The 23,207-nt window shown below is 46.7% G+C and overlaps 1 protein-coding gene across 1 annotated transcript in view; it reads right to left on the reverse strand.

Moving 5' to 3' along the window:
* LOC124016973 (staphylococcal nuclease domain-containing protein 1-like) overlaps positions 1-23,207 on the reverse strand; it is a 137,800-nt gene that overhangs the window by 35,452 nt on the left and 79,141 nt on the right. Inside the window, exons 6-7 of the mRNA XM_046332304.1 lie at positions 21,007-21,120; positions 8,736-8,939 (exon numbers count right to left, since the gene is read on the reverse strand). Coding sequence (XP_046188260.1) covers positions 8,736-8,939; positions 21,007-21,120 — 318 coding nt within the window. The remainder of the gene's footprint in view (positions 1-8,735; positions 8,940-21,006; positions 21,121-23,207) is intronic.

The raw sequence follows: 23,207 nt of genomic DNA on the forward strand, positions 1-23,207 counted from the left end.
TCTCTCTATTTATCCATCCCCCATTCTCTGTCGTTCCCTCCTCTCTCTATCCATCCATCCCTCATTCTCTCCTCTCTCTATCCCTCTCTCTATTTATCCATCCCCCATTCTCTGTCGTTCTCTCCTCTCTCTATCCCTCTCTCTCTCTATTTATCCATCCCCCATTCTCTGTCGTTCCCTCCTCTCTCTATCCCTCCTCTCTCTCTATTTATCCATCCCCCATTCTCTGTCGTTCTCTCCTCTCTCTATCCCTCTCTCTATTTATCCATCCCCCATTCTCTGTCGTTCCCTCCTCTCTCTATCCATCCATCCCTCATTCTCTGCTCTCTCTATCCCTCTCTCTCTCTATTTATCCATCCCCCATTCTCTGTCGTTCCCTCCTCTCTCTATCCATCCATCCCTCATTCTCTGCTCTCTCTATCCCTCTCTCTCTCTATTTATCCATCCCCCATTCTCTGTCGTTCCCTCCTCTCTCTATCCATCCATCCCTCATTCTCTCCTCTCTCTATCCCTCTCTCTATTTATCCATCCCCCATTCTCTGTCGTTCCCTCCTCTCTCTATCCATCCATCCCTCATTCTCTGCTCTCTCTATCCCTCTCTCTCTCTATTTATCCATCCCCCATTCTCTGTCGTTCCCTCCTCTCTCTATCCATCCATCCCTCATTCTCTGCTCTCTCTATCCCTATCTCTCTATTTATCCATCCCCCATTCTCTGTCGTTCCCTCCTCTCTCTATCCATCCATCCCCCATTCTCTGTCCCCCTCCTCTCTCTATCCATCCATCCCTCATTCTCTGTCGTTCCCTCCTCTCTCTATCCATCCATCCCCCATTCTCTGTCGTTCTCTCCTCTCTCTATCCATCCATCCCCCATTCTCTGTCGTTCTCTCCTCTCTCTATCCCTCTCTCGCTCTATTTATCCATCCCCCATTCTCTGTCGTTCTCTCCATCTATCCATCCATCCCCCATTCTCTGTCGTTCTCTCCTCTCTCTATCCCTCTCTCTCTATCCATCCATCCCCCATTCTCTGTCGTTCTCTCCTCTCTCTATCCATCCATCACTCATTCTCTGTCGTTCTCTCCTCTCTCTATCCCTCTCTCGCTCTATTTATCCATCCCCCATTCTCTGTCGTTCTCTCCTCTCTCTATTTATCCATCCATCCCCATTCTCTGTCATTCTCTCCTCTCTCTATCCCTCTCTCTCTCTATTTATCCATCCCCCATTCTGTCGTTCTCTCCTCTCTTTATCCCTCTCTCTATTTATCCATCCCCCATTCTCTGTCCTCCTCTCCTCTCTAGCCCTCTTTATCCATCCCCCATTCTGTCGTTCTCTCCTCTCTTTATCCCTCTCTCTATTTATCCATCCCCCATTCTCTGTCCTCCTCTCCTCTCTAGCCCTCTTTATCCATCCCTCATTCTGTCGTTCTCTCCTCTCTCTATCCCTCTCTCTATTTATCCATCCCCAATTCTCTGTCGTTTTCTCCTCTCCCTATTTATCCATCCGTCATTCTCTGCTCTCTCTATCTATCCATCCATCCCCCATTCTCTGTCGTTCTCTCCTCTCTCTATCCCTCTATTTATCCATCCCTCATTCTCTGTCATTCTCTCCTCTATCTATCCATCCATCTGTCATTCTCTTCTCTCTCTATTTATCCATCCCAAATTCTCTGTCGTTCTCTCCTCTCTCTATCCCTCTCTCTCTCTATTTATCCATCCCCCATTCTCTGTTTCTCTCCTCTCTCGTATCTATCCATCTATCCCTCATTCTCTGTCGTTCTCTCCTCTCTCTCCCCCTCTCTCTATTTATCCATCCCCCAATTCTCTGTCGTTCTCTCCTCTCTCTATCCCTCTCTCTCTAGTTATCCATCCCCATTCTCTGTCGTTCTCCTCTCTCGTATCTATCCATCTATCCCTCATTCTCTGTCGTTCTCTCCTCTCTCTATCCCTCTCTCTCTATTTATCCATCCCCCATTCTCTGTCGTTCCCTCCTCTCTCTATCCCTCCTCTCTCTCTATTTATCCATCCCCCATTCTCTGTCGTTCTCTCCTCTCAATATCCCTCTATTTATCCATCCCCCATTCTCTGTCGTTCTCTCCTCTCTCTATCATCCATCTGTCGTTCTCTCCTCTCTCTATCCCTCTCTCTCTATTTATCCATCCCCCATTCTCTGTCATTCTCTCCTCTCTCTATCCCTTTCTCTCTCTATTTATCCATCCCCCATTCTCTGTCGTTCTCTCCTCTCAATATCCCTCTATTTATCCATCCCCCATTCTCTGTGGCTCCTCTCTCTATCCCTCTCTCTCTCTATTTATCATCCCCCATTCTCTGTCGTTCCCTCCTCTCTCTATCCCTCCTCTCTCTCTATTTATCCATCCCCCATTCTCTGTCGTTCTCTCCTCTCAATATCCTCTATTTATCCATCCCCATTCTCTGTCGTTTCTCTCTCTCTCTATCCCTCTCTCTATCCATCCCCCATTCTCTGTCGTTCTCTCCTCTCTCGTATCTATCCATCTATCCCTCATTCTCTGTCGTTCTCTCCTCTCTATCCCTCTCTCTCTATTTATCCATCCCCCATTCTCTGTCGTTCTCTCCTCTCTCTATCCCTCTCTCTATTTATCCATCCCCCATTCTCTGTCGTTCCCTCCTCTCTCTATCCATCCATCCCTCATTCTCTGCTCTCTCTATCCCTCTCTCTCTATTTATCCATCCCCCATTCTCTGTCGTTCCTCCTCTCTCTATCCATCCATCCCCCATTCTCTGTCGTTCCATCCTCTCTCTATCCATCCATCCCTCATTCTCTGTCGTTCCCTCCTCTCTCTATCCATCCATCCCCCATTCTCTGTCGTTCTCTCCTCTCCCCTCCTCTCTCTATTTATCCATCCCCCATTCTGTCATGTTCTCTCCTCTCTCTATCCCTCTCTCTCTCTATTTATCCATCCCCCATTCTCTGTCGTTCTCCTCTCTCTATCCATCCATCCCCCATTCTCTGTCGTTCCCTCCTCTCTCTATCCATCCATCCCTCATTCTCTGTCGTTCCCTCCTCTCTCTATCCATCCATCCCCCATTCTCTGGCTCTCTCCTCTCTCTATCCCTCCTCTCTCTATTTATCCATCCCCCATTCTCTGTGGACTATCCCTCTCTCTCTCTATTTATCCATCCCCCATTCTCTGTCGTTCCCTCCTCTCTCTATCCATCCATCCCTCATTCTCTGTCGTTCCCTCCTCTCTCTATCCATCCATCCCCCATTCTCTGTCGTTCTCTCCTCTCTCTATCCCTCCTCTCTCTATTTATCCATCCCCCATTCTCTGTCGTTCCCTCCTCTCTCTATCCTCTCTCTCTATTTATCCATCCCCCATTCTCTGTCGTTCTCTCCTCTCTCTATCCCTCCTCTCTCTCTATTTATCTATTTTTTTATATTTATATATTTATCTATTTTTCTCTCCAACAATACTAGCAGCTGGTACATACATTTATGATTATACGTATATTGTCTATCTTTATTACATGGACAATGCTTAAGTGTGTTGTCCATTTGCTACAGGGCATATCCACAAAACAATCAGAGCCTAGCTTGACTACAATGGCTACCCTTCAAATAAATCTAACAAATCCCCCTCTCCTCTATGAAACAAGACCAGCGCCTGAGAACATCAATTTGTCATCTGGAATACAATGATGTCAGGAGGGAAAAAACTGTGTTTGTTGTTGTAATATCACAAACGGACGTGGGAGTTTCACCACTAAGCATTCCAGCTTTAAACATTTCAAAATAAAGGCAGTTTGAGGAAATGAAAGCTGAGCTCAGTTAGTGGTCAGTCTTTCACTGACAGAGGAGCTCTGTTTGCCAGGGGGACTTTAAAGTGATAAGGTAGAAGGCCTTCAGGGTGCTTTCACCTGTCTAGCCCCCTCCCCTCTAAGACTATTAAAACTATACCACTTTAGACTATATCAATGAAAGAGCACCCAGAGCCTTCACACCCCAGTCTGAACAGGCTGCATCGTTTCAGAGGGAGCAGCACAGGGGACATGACCAGCATAAGACAAACAGGCCTGACAGACTGCATGGCTCTATCAGCCTGTTTCAATGGACAGCAGGGTTCAGACTGCATGGCTCTATCAGCCTGTTTCAGTGGACAGCAGGGTTCAGACTGCATGGCTCTATCAGCCTGTTTCAGTGGACAGCAGGGTTCAGACTGCATGGCTCTATTAGCCTGTTTCAGTGGACAGCAGGGTTCAGACTGCATGGCTCTATCAGCCTGTTTCAGTGGACCGCAGGGTTCAGAATGCATGGCTCTATCAGCCTGTTTCAGTGGACCAGGGTTCAGACTGCATGGCTCTATTAGCCTGTTTCAGTGGACAGCAGGGTTCAGACTGCATGGCTCTATCAGCCTGTTTCAGTGGACAGCAGGGTTCAGACTGCATGGCTCTATTAGCCTGTTTCAGTGGACAGCAGGGTTCAGACTGCATGGCTCTATTAGCCTGTTTCAGTGGACAGCAGGGTTCAGACTGCATGGCTCTATTAGCCTGTTTCAGTGGACAGCAGGGTTCAGACTGCATGGCTCTATTAGCCTGTTTCAGTGGACAGCAGGGTTCAGACTGCATGGCTCTATTAGCCTGTTTCAGTGGACAGCAGGGTTCAGACTGCATGGCTCTATTAGCCTGTTTCAGTGGACAGCAGGGTTCAGACTGCATGGCTCTATTAGCCTGTTTCAGTGGACAGCAGGGTTCAGACTGCATGGCTCTATTAGCCTGTTTCAGTGGACAGCAGGGTTCAGACTGCATGGCTCTATTAGCCTGTTTCAGTGGACAGCAGGGTTCAGACTGCATGGCTCTATTAGCCTGTTTCAGTGGACAGCAGGGTTCAGACTGCATGGCTCTATTAGCCTGTTTCAGTGGACAGCAGGGTTCAGACTGCATGGCTCTATTAGCCTGTTTCAGTGGACAGCAGGGTTCAGACTGCATGGCTCTATTAGCCTGTTTCAGTGGACAGCAGGGTTCAGACTGCATGGCTCTATTAGCCTGTTTCAGTGGACAGCAGGGTTCAGACTGCATGGCTCTATTAGCCTGTTTCAGTGGACAGCAGGGTTCAGACTGCATGGCTCTATTAGCCTGTTTCAGTGGACAGCAGGGTTCAGACTGCATGGCTCTATTAGCCTGTTTCAGTGGACAGCAGGGTTCAGACTGCATGGCTCTATTAGCCTGTTTCAGTGGACAGCAGGGTTCAGACTGCATGGCTCTATTAGCCTGTTTCAGTGGACAGCAGGGTTCAGACTGCATGGCTCTATTAGCCTGTTTCAGTGGACAGCAGGGTTCAGACTGCATGGCTCTATTAGCCTGTTTCAGTGGACAGCTGGGTTCAGACTGCATGGCTCTATTAGCCTGTTTCAGTGGACAGCAGGGTTCAGACTGCATGGCTCTATTAGCCTGTTTCAGTGGACAGCAGGGTTCAGACTGCATGGCTCTATTAGCCTGTTTCAGTGGACAGCAGGGTTCAGACTGCATGGCTCTATTAGCCTGTTTCAGTGGACAGCTGGGTTCAGACTGCATGGCTCTATTAGCCTGTTTCAGTGGACAGCTGGGTTCAGACTGCATGGCTCTATTAGCCTGTTTACATTTACATTACATTTAAGTCATTTAGCAGACGCTCTTATCCAGAGCGACTTACTGTTTCAGTGGACAGCAGGGTTCAGACTACATGGCTCTATTAGCCTGTTTCAGTGGACAGCTGGGTTCAGACTGCATGGCTCTATTAGCCTGTTTCAGTGGACAGCAGGGTTCAGACTGCATAGCTCTATTAGCCTGTTTCAGTGGACAGCTGAGTTCAGACTGCATGGCTCTATTAGCCTGTTTCAGTGGACAGCAGGGTTCAGACTGCATGGCTCTATTAGCCTGTTTCAGTGGACAGCAGGGTTCAGACTGCATGGCTCTATTAGCCTGTTTCAGTGGACAGCTGGGTTCAGACTGCATGGCTCTATTAGCCTGTTTCAGTGGACAGCAGGGTTCAGACTGCATGGCTCTATTAGCCTGTTTCAGTGGACAGCAGGGTTCAGACTGCATGGCTCTATTAGCCTGTTTCAGTGGACAGCTGGGTTCAGACTGCATGGCTCTATTAGCCTGTTTCAGTGGACAGCAGGGTTCAGACTGCATGGCTCTATTAGCCTGTTTCAGTGGACAGCTGGGTTCAGACTGCATGGCTCTATTAGCCTGTTTCAGTGGACAGCAGGGTTCAGACTGCATGGCTCTATTAGCCTGTTTCAGTGGACAGCTGGGTTCAGACTGCATGGCTCTATTAGCCTGTTTCAGTGGACAGCTGGGTTCAGACTGCATGGCTCTATTAGCCTGTTTCAGTGGACAGCAGGGTTCAGACTGCATGGCTCTATTAGCCTGTTTCAGTGGACAGCTGGGTTCAGACTGCATGGCTCTATTAGCCTGTTTCAGTGGACAGCAGGGTTCAGACTGCATGGCTCTATTAGCCTGTTTCAGTGGACAGCAGGGTTCAGACTGCATGGCTCTATTAGCCTGTTTCAGTGGACAGCAGGGTTCAGACTGCATGGCTCTATTAGCCTGTTTCAGTGGACAGCAGGGTTCAGACTGCATGGCTCTATTAGCCTGTTTCAGTGGACAGCAGGGTTCAGACTGCATGGCTCTATTAGCCTGTTTCAGTGGACAGCAGGGTTCAGACTGCATGGCTCTATTAGCCTGTTTCAGTGGACAGCAGGGTTCAGACTGCATGGCTCTATTAGCCTGTTTCAGTGGACAGCTGGGTTCAGACTGCATGGCTCTATTAGCCTGTTTCAGTGGACAGCAGGGTTCAGACTGCATGGCTCTATTACCCTGTTTCAGTGGACAGCTGGGTTCAGACTGCATGGCTCTATTAGCCTGTTTCAGTGGACAGCTGGGTTCAGACTGCATGGCTCTATTAGCCTGTTTCAGTGGACAGCTGGGTTCAGACTGCATGGCTCTATTAGCCTGTTTCAGTGGACAGCAGGGTTCAGACTGCATGGCTCTATTAGCCTGTTTCAGTGGACAGCAGGGTTCAGACTGCATGGCTCTATTAGCCTGTTTCAGTGGACAGCTGAGTTCAGACTGCATGGCTCTATTAGCCTGTTTCAGTGGACAGCAGGGTTCAGACTGCATGGCTCTATTAGCCTGTTTCAGTGGACAGCAGGGTTCAGACTGCATGGCTCTATTAGCCTGTTTCAGTGGACAGCTGGGTTCAGACTGCATGGCTCTATTAGCCTGTTTCAGTGGACAGCAGGGTTCAGACTGCATGGCTCTATTAGCCTGTTTCAGTGGACAGCTGGGTTCAGACTGCATGGCTCTATTAGCCTGTTTCAGTGGACAGCAGGGTTCAGACTGCATGGCTCTATTAGCCTGTTTCAGTGGACAGCAGGGTTCAGACTGCATGGCTCTATTAGCCTGTTTCAGTGGACAGCTGGGTTCAGACTGCATGGCTCTATTAGCCTGTTTCAGTGGACAGCAGGGTTCAGACTGCATGGCTCTATTAGCCTGTTTCAGTGGACAGCAGGGTTCAGACTGCATGGCTCTATTAGCCTGTTTCAGTGGACAGCAGGGTTCAGACTGCATGGCTCTATTAGCCTGTTTCAGTGGACAGCAGGGTTCAGACTGCATGGCTCTATTAGCCTGTTTCAGTGGACAGCTGGGTTCAGACTGCATGGCTCTATTAGCCTGTTTCAGTGGACAGCAGGGTTCAGACTGCATGGCTCTATTAGCCTGTTTCAGTGGACAGCTGGGTTCAGACTGCATGGCTATATTAGCCTGTTTCAGTGGACAGCTGGGTTTTAATCACTGCTCTGACTCTGTTCCAGTGGGTCGTTTCAACACAATACTGTTTACAGTCTCAGTGGCCCAAAGAGGTCAAAGGTGAGCTCCCTGGCGACAAATACACACTATACAGTTACTTATTGACTGACGTGGGCTGAATAAGTGTCTTCCAATGGGTTGTAAAACTTTAGTGGTGGTATAGGGAAACGAGGGTGATTAAGTATAACATTCTGTGTGGGTGTGCATTCATATGTTTATGAGTGTTTGTGTTCTGACCGGTGAGCCCATTTCTGTGTCTTTGTGTGTGAACGTGTGTGTGCCACATTGTACCTAAATGACAGAGTGGAGTAATGTCGGGGCGTGTAGGAGCGGTAATTGCGCCAGGATTAAATATTTCAGTTGTGTGCCTTTATCTTTCATTTACAGAGAGGCTTTGAGTCTGCCAGCTGAATTAGCATAATGAGGGAAGGCAAACAAGCTGCACTTCATGACATTATAAAATGGCCGCCGTCAGAGGGGCCTGTCCTGCTGAGCGCTAGACATACCGAGAGATGCATCGCTTCCGATCGGTCTTCATTTTGGATTACTAAACATGTCAGCATTTAGCCACATGCTAGCACTTATTCATAACAAAAACATTGACCTGTTAGCATGGTAGCGTGAGGCGAACAGCCTTGTTGAAATAGACTAGACCCTTCACAGCCAGCTAGTCACATACACTGTCACCCAGTATCATGTTTTGGCCCTGACAAAGTCACTATGACCTGAAAACGTCTGGCACATGTCAGCGTAACCTTTTCTAAACTAACGCCAATTCATTTGGCCCAATGCTAGCCCTGGTACATAAAACACATCTGTTTTGGCCATAGTGCCCTGATAAGTTTTCAGTTTTATAATGACTTTAAGGTAAACATAACTTTCATTTCGCTCTTCGAATTCCGCCATTTTCCTACCATTTTCTGCAGGTGCTTCTCTTTCCGCACGTCCACCATGACCATGCCCTCCTTGACCAGGCTGAGGCCCACGTCGTCCTTGGAGTCGGCGAACTGCAGTGTGACGTGGGGGCAGGTGACGCCGCTGTGCTCCACGTTGAGGAGACACTGGGTGTTCTGGATGTCCCGCACCAGGCTGTCCACCACGTCAGCACGCGCATCCTCCTAACGGGGGTGGAAGAGGAGGAGAGGGGAGGTCAAGGGGTTAGGTCACCCTGCTGGAGGCTGTTGAGCCGGAACAGTTTATCCTGAAATCTTTAGCCCTCTAATAAAAGGGACTCATATTGTGCTCAGAGAGCAAGACAAGGAAGCCAATTAGGAATTAGGAGTATTGAGGAGCCATAAGACACGCCCCGCCATGGCTTTAAAAAACAGGGATCAATTGAGTACACCCCAACATTCCCCATTCATCATTGCTCTGTCCCTCTCGCTTGCTCTCCTTCCTCTTTGCCCTGGTCCCGTCTCCATGGCAACCCCCGAGCAAGCTGCCCATGGGGTGTGAATGTGGTGTGTGTCTCTGTGTGTGTATGTGTGGAGAGGGATGCTGAGTGTTCAAGGGGGAAAACTGGGGGGCTTTTTGTTTCTTCTTCTTCCTGTGGTCAGCTTGTCTCACACTCCGCGGGGGAGCTCAGGGCGAGAGAGGGAGGGAGAGGTGGTGAGAGAGACTGATAGGGGGAGCTCAGGGCGAGAGAGGGAGGGAGAGGTGGTGAGAGAGACGGATAGAGGGAGCTCAGGGCGAGAGAGGGAGAGGTGAGAGGTGGTGAGAGAGACAGATAGAGGGGAGCTCAGGGCGAGAGAGGGAGGGAGAGGTGGTGAGAGAGACGGATAGAGGGAGCTCAGGGCGAGAGAGGGAGGGAGAGGTGGTGAGAGAGGGATAGGGGGAGCTCAGGGCGAGAGAGGGAGGGAGAGGTGGTGAGAGAGACGGATAGAGGGAGCTCAGGGCGAGAGAGGGAGGGAGAGGTGGTGAGAGAGACGGATAGAGGGAGCTCAGGGCGAGAGAGGGAGGGAGAGGTGGTGAGAGAGACGGATAGAGGGAGCTCAGGGCGAGAGAGGGAGGGAGAGGTGGTGAGAGAGACGGATAGAGGGAGAAGGGAGGGAGAGGTGGGAGAGAGAGCCAAGGGGGCAGGGTGGGGATATGCAGGGCGAGAATGAGGGCCTTCTGCTCAGGAGAGAGGGACAGGACACTAACAGGGCCTTCTGCTGAGTGGGACAGGACACTGACAGGTATAGAGGGAGCTCAGGCTGAGTGGGACAGGACACTAACAGGGCCTTCTGGATAGAGGGAGCTGAGTGGGACAGGACACTAACAGGGACTTCTGCTGAGTGGGAGGGAGAGGTGGTGAGACACTAACAGGGCCTTCTGCTGTGTGGGACAGGTGGTGACACTAACAGGGCTTCTGCTGAGTGGGACAGGACACTAGAGGGAGCTCAGGGCCTTCTGCTGAGTGGGACAGGACACTAACAGGGCCTTCTGCTGAGTGGGACAGGACACTAACAGGGCCTTCTGCTGAGTGGGACAGGACACTAACTCAGGGCCTTCTGCTGAGTGGGACAGGACACTAACAGGGCCTTCTGCTGTGTGGGACAGGACACTAACAGGGCCTTCTGCTGAGTGGGACAGGACACTAACAGGGCCTTCTGCTGAGTGGGACAGGACACTAACAGGGCCTTCTGCTGAGTGGGACAGGACACTAACAGGGCCTTCTGCTGTGTGGGACAGGACACTAACAGGGCCTTCTGCTGAGTGGGACAGGACACTAACAGGGCCTTCTGCTGAGTGGGACAGGACACTAACAGGGCCTTCTGCTGAGTGGGACAGGACACTAACAGGGCCTTCTGCTGTGTGGGACAGGACACTAACAGGGCCTTCTGCTGTGTGGGACAGGACACTAACAGGGCCTTCTGCTGAGTGGGACAGGACACTAACAGGGCCTTCTGCTGAGTGGGACAGGACACTAACAGGGCCTTCTGCTGTGTGGGACAGGACACTAACAGGGCCTTCTGCTGTGTGGGACAGGACACTAACAGGTACTTCTGGTGAGTGGGACAGGACACTAACAGGTACTTCTGCTGTGTGGGACAGGACACTAACAGGGCCTTCTGCTGAGTGGGACAGGACACTAACAGGGCCTTCTGCTGAGTGGGACAGGACACTAACAGGGCCTTCTGCTGAGTGGGACAGGACACTAACAGGGCCTTCTGCTGAGTGGGACAGGACACTAACAGGGCCTTCTGCTGAGTGGGACAGGACACTAACAGGTACTTCTGCTGAGTGGGACAGGACACTAACAGGGCCTTCTGCTGTGTGGGACAGGACCTAACAGGTACTTCTGGTGAGTGGGACAGGACACTAACAGGGCCTTCTGCTGAGTGGGACAGGACACTAACAGGTACTTCTGCTGTGTGGGACAGGACACTAACAGGGCCTTCTGCTGAGTGGGACAGGACACTAACAGGGCCTTCTGCTGAGTGGGACAGGACACTAACAGGTACTTCTGCTGAGTGGGACAGGACACTAACAGGTACTTCTGCTGAGTGGGACAGGACACTAACAGGTACTTCTGCTGTGTGGGACAGGACACTAACAGGGCCTTCTGCTGAGTGGGACAGGACACTAACAGGGCCTTCTGCTGAGTGGGACAGGACACTAACAGGTACTTCTGCTGAGTGGAACAGGACACTAACAGAGCCTTCTGCTGAGTGGGACAGGACACTGTAACAAGGTTAGTACTAGCACGCTCCTGAAATGGACCAGTGTGTGGATGGTCATAACTATGCATTCAACTATAAATGCTATCAGAGGAGAATGTATTTATACATGTTAATGTATATGCATCTATTAATAAGAATATGTGTCTTAGTGAATGACTGACTGACAGTGTGTGTGTGTTTCTGTCTGTGTGGCCACTGGCCAGTTTGAGTCACAGCAGGTGAGTGAGAGACCAGGCAGCACCCTCTCTACTCCAGGTGGCAGGGCAGAAAGGACATCTGGGGAGAAACGCTGTCACCACTAGTAACAGGCCCAGAGAGAGAGGGAGGGTAGAGGAAAAAAACACAGAGCGAGAGAGATTGAGAGAGAGAACAAGAGAGATTGAGAGAGAGAGAGAACAAGAGAGATAGAACAAGAGAGAGAGAGAGAGATCTGACCAGAGATTTATGGACAGAAGAGAGGAGAGAAATATTAGCTGAGAGAGAGGATATAAAGAAGGTGGGTAAATACCCCTGAGATAAAGAAAACATTTGCTTTGGCAATGTAAACATATTTTCCCATTCCAATAAAGCCCCTTGAATTGAATTGAATAGAATAAAGAAAACAGGAACCAAACAAGAGCCAACAGAGGCAGAGAGAGAGAGAGAAATAAAAGAGCCAGAAAGAGGGAGGTAGATAAAGGGAAATGGTGAAAAAGACAGATCAAATGAAAGAGCGGTAGAAAGACAAAGGGGCAGAGAGAAAAAGGGGGAGAGCGAGGTAGAGAGCTGTGTCAGCTGTAGAGAGTGGAGGTGAGGCTGAGGCCTGGGCGGACAGATGGCCCACATCACCCTGCTGCATCTTCACACTGACTCAGTGGAGAGGAGACAGCACACACACCTTGAACCCAGACACACACTCGAAAATAAACTAATATGCATATTGGGTAAGGACACACACATTACAAACACACGCATGGACAGACACACACACAAAAGGATGCGCGCGCGCACACACACAGACAAACGGATAGACGCGCACACACGAACGGATAGACGCGTGCACACGAATGGATAGACGCGCGCACGCACACACACACACAGACAAACGGATAGACGCGCGCACACGAACGGATAGACGCGCGCACACACACACACACACACACACACACACACACACACACACACACACACACACACACACACACACACACACACACACACACACACACACACACACACACACACACACACACACACACACACACACACACACACACACACACACACACACAAAAATAGACATCCTAGGCTAGAACACATACTAAGCTTAGACAGATGTAAAAACACACACTTTCAGTTCAGACCAAACCATGTGTTTTGATCTTAGCTATGTGATCCCCACTCAGATTAACCATGTGTTTTGATCTTAGCTATGTGATCCCCACTCAGATTAACCATGTGTTTTGATCTTAGCTATGTGATCCCCACTCAGATTAACCATGTGTTTTGATCTTAGCTATGTGATCCCCACTCAGATTAACCATGTGTTTTGATCTTAGCTATGTGATCCCCACTCAGATTAACCATGTGTTTTGATTTTAGCTATGTGATCCCCACTCAGATTAACCATGTGTTTTGATTTTAGCTATGTGATCCCCACTCAGATTAACCATGTGTTTTGATTTTAGCTATGTGATCCCCACTGAGACAAACCATGTGTTTTGATCTTAGCTATGTGATCCCCACTCAAACAAACCATGTGATCCCCACTGAGACAAACCATGTGTTTTGATCTTAGCTATGTGATCCCCACTGAGACAAACCATGTGTTTTGATCTTAGCTATGTGATCCCCACTCAAACAAACCATGTGATCCCCACTCAGACAAACCATGTGTTTTGATTTTAGCTATGTGATCCCCACTCAGATTAACCATGTGTTTTGATCTTAGCTATGTGATCCCCACTCAGATAAACCATGTGTTTTGATCTTAGCTATGTGATCCCCACTCAGATTAACCATGTGTTTTGATCTTAGCTATGTGATCCCCACTCAGACAAACCATGTGATCCCCACTCAGATAAACCATGTGTTTTGATCTTAGCTATGTGATCCCCACTGAGACAAACCATGTGTTTTGATCTTAGCTATGTGATCCCCACTCAGACAAACCATGTGTTTTGATCTTAGCTATGTGATCCCCACTCAGACAAACCATGTGTTTTGATCTTAGCTATGTGTTCCCCACTCAGATTAACCATGTGATCCCCACTCAGACAAACCATGTGATCCCCACTCAGATAAACCATGTGTTTTGATCTTAGCTATGTGATCCCCACTCAGACAAACCATGTGATCCCCACTCAGACAAACCATGTGTTTTGATCTTAGCTATGTGATCCCCACTCAGACAAACCATGTGTTTTGATCTTAGCTATGTGATCCCCACTCAGATTAACCATGTGTTTTGATCTTAGCTATGTGATCCCCACTCAGACAAACCATGTGATCCCCACTCAGATAAACCATGTGTTTTGATCTTAGCTATGTGATCCCCACTGAGACAAACCATGTGTTTTGATCTTAGCTATGTGATCCCGCACTGGAGACAAACCATGTTTTTGATCACTCAGACAAACCATGTGTTTTGATCTTAGCTATGTGTTCCCCACTCAGATTAACCATGTGATCCCCACTCAGACAAACCATGTGATCCCCACTCAGACAAACCATGTGTTTTGATCTTAGCTATGTGATCCCCACTCAGACAAACCATGTGATCCCCACTCAGACAAACCATGTGTTTTGATCTTAGCTATGTGATCCCCACTCAGATAAACCATGTGTTTTGATCTTAGCTATGTGATCCCCACTCAGACAAACCATGTGTTTTGATCTTAGCTATGTGATCCCCACTCAGACAAACCATGTGTTTTGATCTTAGCTATGTGATCCCCACTCAGACAAACCATGTGTTTTGATCTTAGCTATGTGATCCCCACTCAGATTAACCATGTGATCCCCACTCAGACAAACCATGTGATCCCCACTCAGATAAACCATGTGTTTTGATCTTAGCTATGTGATCCCCACTCAGACAAACCATGTGATCCCCACTCAGACAAACCATGTGTTTTGATCTTAGCTATGTGATCCCCACTCAGATAAACCATGTGTTTTGATCTTAGCTATGTGATCCCCACTCAGACAAACCATGTGTTTTGATCTTAGCTATGTGATCCCCACTCAGACAAACCATGTGTTTTGATCTTAGCTATGTGATCCCCACTCAGACAAACCATGTGTTTTGATCTTAGCTATGTGATCCCCACTCAGACAAACCATGTGTTTTGATCTTAGCTATGTGATCCCCACTCAGATTAACCATGTGATCCCCACTCAGACAAACCATGTGATCCCCACTCAGATAAACCATGTGTTTTGATCTTAGCTATGTGATCCCCACTCAGATAAACCATGTGTTTTGATCTTAGCTATGTGATCCCCACTCAGACAAACCATGTGTTTTGAGCTTAGCTATGGGATCCCCACTCAGACAAACCATGTGTTTTGATCTTAGCTATGTGATCCCCACTCAGACAAAACTTTTGTTTTGATCTTAACTATGTGATCCCCACTCAGACAAACCATGTGTTTTGATCTTAGCTATGTGATCCCCACTCAGACAAAACTTTTGTTTTGATCTTAACTATGTGATCCCCACTCAGACAAACCATGTGTTTTGATCGTAGCTATGTGATCCCCAGTCAGATCATCACAGGTTTCTGAGAAATCCAGGGTTTTAACAGAGTGACAGCACTGCTATAACACTAAAGCACTTCAGAGTGCTTGACATCATAAAAACACAGAGTGTTGAGTCAGACACACAAGTACAGACCTAGAGATATTATAAAGACTAGGGCTCTCACACACACTCTGCCCAGTTATTAGGGTGTATGTGTGTATATACTGTATATATACACACACACTGTACAGTATGTACATACACTGCGCATACTTAAGCCATAAGGCCCGAGGGGGTGTGGTATATGGCTAATAAAGCACGGCTGTTCTTACGCACAACGCAACACAAAGTGCCTGGATACAGAACTTAGCCGTTGTATATTGGCCATATATTACAAACCCTGAGGTGCCTTATTGCTATTATAAACTGGTTACCAACATAATTAGAGCTGCAAAAATAAACGTTTCGTCATACCTGTGGTATACGGTCCGATATACCATGGCTGTCAGCCAAATCAGCATTCAGGGCTCGAACCACCCAGTGTGTAAAAACATTAAGAACACCTGCTCTTTCCATGACACAGACTGACCAGGTGAATCCAGCTGAAAGCTATGATCCCTTATTGAGGTCACCTGTTAAATCCACTTCAATCAGTGTAGATGAAGGGGAGGAGACAGGTTAAAGATGGATTTTAAGCCTTGAGACATGGATTGTGTCTGTGTGCCATTCAGAGGGTGAATGGAAAGACAAAAGATTTAAGTGGCTTTGAACAGGTTATGGTAGTAGGTGCCAGACGCACCGGTTTGTCTCAAGAACTGCAAATCTGAATCTGCTGGGTTTTTCACACAACAGTTTTCCGTGTGTATCAAGAATGTTTCACCACCCAAAGGACATCCAGCCAACTTGACACAACTGTGGGAAGCATTGGAGTCAAAATGGGCTTTCTACAAAATGGAACGCTTTCTACACCTTGTAGAGTCCATGCCTCGATGAATTGAGTCTGTTCTGAGGACAAAAGCGGAGTGCAACTCAATATTAGGAAGGTGTTCCTAATGTTGTGTATACTCAGTATATATATATATATACATACAGTGGGGAGAAGAAGTATTTGTTACACTGCCGATTTTTCAGGTTTTCCTACATACAAAGCATGTAGAGGTCTGTAATGTTTATCATAGGTACACTTCAACTGTGAGAGACGGAATCTAAAACAAAAATCCAGGAAATCACATTGTATGATTTTTAAGTAATTAATTTGCATTTTATTGCATGACATAAGTATTTGATCATCTACCAACCAGTAAGAATTCTGGCTCTCACAGACCTGTTAGTTTTTCTTTAAGAAGCCCTCCTGTTCTCCACTCATTACCTGTATTAACTGCACCTGTTTGAACGTGTTACCTGTATAAAAGACACCTGTCCACACACTCAATCAAACAGACTCCAACCTCTCCACAATGGCCAAGACCAGAGAGCTGTGTAAGGACATCAGGGATACAATTGTAGACCTGCACAAGGCAGGGATGAGCTACAGGACAATAGGCAAGCAGCTTGGTGAGAAGGCAACAACTGTTGGCTCAATTATTAGAAAATGGAAGAAGTTCAAGATGAAGGTCAATCACCCTCGGTCTGGGGCTCCATGGAAGATCTCACCTTGTGGGGCATCAATGATCATGAGGAAGGTGAGGGATCCGCCCAGAACTAAATGGCAGGACCTGGTCAATGACCTGAAGAGAGCTGGGACCACAGTCTCAAAGAAAACCATTAGTAACACACTACGCAGTCATGGATTAAAATCCTTCAGCGCACACAAGGTCCCCCTGCTCAAGCCAGCGCATGGCTTTTTGGTCTAAACTCCACTTGCCGTGTTTGGAGGAAGAAGAAGGATGAGTACAACCCCAAGAACACCATCCCAACCGTGAAGCATGGCGGAGGAAACATCATTCTTTGGGGATGCTTTTCTGCAAAGGGGATAGGACGACTGTACCGTATTGAGGGGAGGATGGATGGGGCCATCGCGAGATCTTGGCCGCCAACCTCCTTCCCTCAGTAAGAGCATTGAAGATGGGTCGTGGCTGGGTCTTCCAGCATGACAACGACCCGAAACACACAGCCAGGGCAACTAAGGAGTGGCTCCGTAAGAAGCATCTCAAGGTCCTGGAGTGGCCCAGCCAGTCTCCAGACCTGAACCCAATAGAAAATCTTTGGAGGGAGCTGAAAGTCCGTATTACCCAGCGACAGCCCCGAAACCTGAAGGATCTGGAGAAGGTCTGTATGGAGGAGTGGGCCAAAATCACTGCTGCAGTGTGTGCAAACCTGGTCAAGAACTACAGGAAAAGTATGATCTCTAATTGCAAACAAAGGTTTCTGTACCAAATATTAAGTTCTGCTTTTCTGATGTGTCAAATAAATAAATTACTTAAAAATCATACAATGTGATTTTCTGGATTTTTGTTTTAGATTCCGTCTCTCACAGTTGAAGTGTACCTATGATAAAAATGACAGACCTCTACATGCTTTGTAAGTAGGAAAACCTGCAAAATCGGCAGTGAATCAAATGCTTGTTCTCCCCACTGTATACAGTGGGCTCCAACATAACTGACACCCCTGACTGGCAATGCACAAACAATACTTAAAAAAAATATAAACAATATAATTATAGAGAAACTCAAAATACCAACGTGATATATACTTATTAATACTAATTAATACCTTAATGTTTCAATGGAACCAACCAAAATCATACAATTATTTAATACAAAATAAATTGAACCAAAATCAAGGTTTCATAATTATCGGCACTCCTCATTTAGTACTTAGTGCAACTACCTCTGGCAAGGACAACAGCATGGAGTCTTTTCCTGTAATGTTTGACAAGGTTAAGGAACACATTTGGAGGGATTTTGGACCATTCCTCTATGCAGATCCTTTCAAGATCCTTCACATTCTTGGGTTTGTGCTGATCACCTGCCCTCTTCCGCTCAGCCCACAGGTTTTCCATTGGATTGAGGTCCGGCAACTGAGATGGCCATGGCAGAACATTGATTTTGTTGTCACAGAAACATTTCTGTGTGGATCTTGAGGTATGTTTTGGGTCATTGTCTTGTTGGAAAGTCCACATACGGCCAAGTCCCAGCCCTCTGGCAGAGGCAACCAGATTGTCATCCAAAATTGCCTGATACTTGGTAGAATTCATTATGCCATCAATCTTAACCAGTGCCCCTGGACCTCTGGAATTAAAACAGCCCCAAAACATCACTGACCCCCCTCCATATTTCACCGTGGGTATGAGGTGCCTCTCCTTGTATGCATCTCTGTTTCCACGCCAAACATGCCGATGCTGTTATCTCATCTAACCAGAACACCTTCTTCCAGTCATAATTCAAATGATGTTTGGCAAACTCCAAGCGCTTGCGTCTGTGTCTTGGGGTCAGAAAGGGCTTTCTTCTGGCAACCCTTCCAAAGAGCCTGTGGTTGTGGAGGTGGTGTCTGATGGTGCTTTTTGAAACCTGGTGAACCCAAGACGCCACCAAGGCCTGCAATTCCTTCACAGTGATTATTGGGGATTTTGTTGCTTCTCTCACCATCTTTCTCCCGATCTTGGGGGGAAAAATACATTTGCGTCCTCTACACATGAGGTTTTCAACAGTTCCATATCTTTTGCATTTTTTAATAATCGCCCTGACAGTACTCAGTGTTATATTCAATCGTTTGTGGATCTTGTAGCCATTACCAGATTTATGAAGGTCTACGACCATCTGTCTCTTTTTCAACTGCCAGTTCTTTTCTTTTCTTCAAGGTGTTGGATGACAGCAGGATATTGCATGTGTGTTACCACATTTTTATACCCTATTGAAACAGGAAGTGATGTAATGGCTCAATATAGTTCCTTAAGACTTAGACAAACTTAAATAAGTGGAATTTAATTAGTTGTTTAATGTTGGTAGATGTTATTTACAATAATCTTTAAAGGTGCCATTAATTGTGAAACCTTGATTTGGAGGACATTGATTTTTAATTAAATCAATACATTTTGGTTGGTTCCATTGAAACATTAATAAAGTATCGTATTTCTCACGTGTTGGTATTTTGAGTTTCTCTCTATAATTATATTGTTTATATTTGTTAAAGCATTATTAGTGCATTGCCAGTCAGGGGTGCCAGTAATTTTGGAGCCCACTGTATATATATATACACACACACTACCATAACCCGTTCATATATGTATGTGTGTATGTACAGTGCCATGCAAAATATTCGTCCCCCTTGGCATTTTTCCTGTTATGTTGCATTACAACCTGTAATTTAAATAGATTTTTATTTGGATTTCATGAAATGGACATACAAAAAATTGTCCAAATTGGTGAAGTGAAATGAAAAAAAAAACACTTATTTCAAAACATTATACAAAACAAAAGACTGAAAAGTGGTGTGTTCATATGTATTCAACCCTTTGCTATGAAGCCCCTAAATAAGATCTGGTGCAACAATTACCTCCGGAAGTCACATAATTAGTCAAATAAAGTATATATAGACCTGTTCTGAAAGGCCCCAGATTCTGCAACACCACTAAGCAAGGGGCACCACCAAGTAAGCCATGAAGACCAAGAAGCTCTCCAAACAGGTCAGGGACAAAGTTGTGGAGAAGTACAGATCAGGGGTGGGTAATAAACAAATATCCGAAACATTGAACATCCCACAGAGCACCATTAAATCCGTTATTAAAAAATGGAAAGAATATGACACCACAACAAACCTGCCAAGAGAGGGCCGCCCAGCAAAACTCATGGACCAGGCAAGGAGGGCATTAATCAGAGAGGCAACAAAGAGACCAAAGATAACTCTGAAGGAGCTGCAAAGCTCCACAGCGGAGATTGGAGTATGCGTCCATAGGACCACTTTAAGCCGTACAATCCACAGAGCTGGGCTTTACGGAAGAGTGGCCAGAAAAAAGCCATTGTTTAAAGAAAAAAAATAAGCAAACACATTTGGTGTTCACCAAAAGACATGTGGGAGACACCCCAAACATATGGAAGAAGGTATTCTGGTCAGATGAGACTAAAATGTAGCTTTTTAACCATCAAGGAAAACTCAATTTCTGGCGCAAACCCAACACCTCCTCACCCCACGAACCTCATCCCCACAGTGGTGCTGGCAGCATCATGCCGTGGGGATGTTTTTCATCGACAGGGACTGGGAAATTGGTCAGAACTGAAGGAATGATGGATGGTGCTAAATACAGGGAAATTCTTAAGGAAAACCTGTTTCAGTCTTCCAGAGATTTGAGACTGGGACGGAGGTTCTCCTTCTAGCAGGACAATGACCCTAAGCATAGTGCTCAAGCAACACTCAAGTAGTTTATGGGGAAACATTTAAATGTCTTGGAATGGTCTAGTCAAAGCCCAGATCCAATTGAGAATCTGTGGTATGACTTAAAGACTGCTGTACATCAGCAGAACTCATCCAACTTGAAGGAGCTGGAGCAGTTTTGCCTTGAAGAATGGGGGAAAAATCCCAGTGGCTAGATGTGCCAAGCTTACAGACACATAAGACTTGCAGCTGTAATTTCTGCAAAAGGTGGGTCTACAAAGTATTGCCTTTTTGTTTCATTTTTTGTTTGTTTCTTAAAACAAAATATTTTGTATCTTCAAGTGGTAGGTATGTTGTGTAAATCAAATGATAGAAACCTCCAAATATATATATTTGGATTCCAGGTTGTAAGGCAAAAAAATAGGAAAAATGCCAAGGGGGGAATACTTTCACAGGCCGCTGTGTGTCTGTTTGTACAAAACTTACGTCTTGTGGGACCTGGATGTAGGCGAAGGTGTACTCAGTGGCTTGTGCAGCCAGGGTCCGAGTGCTGAAGGCCGGGGGAATGACAGCCAGGCGCGTGGACGGCACTATCTCCCTCTGTGGAGGTAGAGAAGTAGAGAGAGAGAGGCAGAGAGAGAGAGGTAGAGAGAGAGAGAGGCAGAGAGAGAGAGGTAGAGAGAGAGAGAGGTAGAGAGAGAGAGAGAGAGAGGTAGAGGTAGAGAGAGAGGTAGAGAGAGAGAGAGGTAGAGGTAGAGAGAGAGAGAGAGAGAGAGAGAGAGAGAGAGAGAGAGAGAGAGAGAGAGAGAGAGAGAGAGAGAGAGGTAGAGAGAGAGAGGCAGAGGTAGAGAGAGAGAGAGGCAGAGGTAGAGAGAGAGAGAGTGAGAGAGAGGTAGAGAGAGAGAGGTAGAGTGAGAGAGAGGTAGAGAGAGAGAGAGGTAGAGAGAGAGAGGTAGAGAGAGAGAGAGGTAGAGAAGTAGAGAGAGAGAGAGGTAGAGAGAGACAGAGAGGTAGAGAGAGGCAGAGAGAGAGAGAGAGAGGTAGAGGTAGAGAGAGAGAGAGGTAAGAGAGAGAGAGAGAGGTAGAGAGAGAGAGAGAGAGAGAGGGGGGGGGTAGAGAGGTAGAGGTAGAGAGGTAGAGAGAGAGAGAGGTAGAGAGAGAGAGAGAGAGAGGGGTAGAGAGGTAGAGAGAGAGAGAGAGAGAGGTAGAGAGGTAGAGAGCGAGAGAGGCAGAGAGAGAGAGAGAGGCAGAGAGAGAGAGAGAGGCAGGTTTTAACAGGTCTTTATTGCACGATGCAGAGCTTGGATGTGATGCATCCTCAACAGAATCAAAGAGCGCAACACAGAAACACTGTTTCACCTCAATTAGAGCTTCTTTCATGCACAAAAGAAAGACCTCGCTTAACTACTACTTAGACCACTGCTGTAAGCCCAAATATTCAAAGACTGGGTCTGAAAGAAGAGAGATATGGAGGGATATCAACAAAAAGAGAGAGAGTGATGGAGAGATATCAACAAAGAGAAAGAAAGATATGGAGGGATATCAACAAAGAGACAGAGAGAGAGATATTACATTACATTTAACATTTAAGTCATTTAGCAGACGCTCTTATCCAGAGCGACTTACAAATTGGTGCATTCACCTTATGACATCCAGTGGAACAGTCACTTTACAATAGTGCATCTAAATCTTAAAGGGGGGGGGTGAGAAGGATTACTTATTGTTGATATGGAGGGATATCAACAAAGAGAGAGAAAGAGATATCAACAGAGAGGAAGAGAGCAATATGAAGGGATATCAACAAAGAGAGAGAGAGCGATATGGAGGGATATCAACAAAGAGAGAAAGAGAGCGATATGGAGGGATATCTACAAAGACAGAGACAGAGAGATGTGCAGGGATATCAACAAAGAGAGAAAGAGAGCGATATGGAGGGATATCTACAAAGACAGAGACAGAGAGATGTGCAGGGATATCAACAAAGAGAGAGAAAGAGACCGACATGGAGGGATATCAACAAAGAGAGAGACAGAGAGATATGGGGGGATATCAACAAAGAGAGAGAAAGAGAGAGAACGAGAGAGATAGAGGGATATCAACAAAGAGAGAAAGAGAGCGATATGGAGGGATATCTACAAAGACAGAGACAGAGAGATGTGCAGGGATATCAACAAAGAGAGAGAAAGAGACCGACATGGAGGGATATCAACAAAGAGAGAGACAGAGAGATATGGAGGGATATCAACAAAGAGAGAGAAAGAGAGAGAATGAGAGAGATAGAGGGATATCAACAAAGAGAGAGACAGATATGGAGGGATATCAACAAAGAGAGAGAGAGCGATATGGAGGGATATCAACAAAGAGAGAAAGAGAGCGATATGGAGGGATATCTACAAAGACAGAGACAGAGAGATGTGCAGGGATATCAACAAAGAGAGAGAAAGAGACCGACATGGAGGGATATCAACAAAGAGAGAGACAGAGAGATATGGAGGGATATCAACAAAGAGAGAGAAAGAGAGAGAACGAGAGAGATAGAGGGATATCAACAAAGAGAGAGACAGATATGGAGGGATATCAACAAAGAGAGAGACAGAGAGCGACATGGACGGATATCAGCAAAGAGAGAGACTGAGAGATATGGAGGGATATCAACAAAGAGAGACGGAGAGATATGGAGGGATATC

The sequence above is a fragment of the Oncorhynchus gorbuscha genome, unplaced genomic scaffold (assembly GCF_021184085.1).
Source record: "Oncorhynchus gorbuscha isolate QuinsamMale2020 ecotype Even-year unplaced genomic scaffold, OgorEven_v1.0 Un_scaffold_134:::fragment_1, whole genome shotgun sequence".
Taxonomy (NCBI): Eukaryota; Metazoa; Chordata; class Actinopteri; order Salmoniformes; family Salmonidae; genus Oncorhynchus; species Oncorhynchus gorbuscha.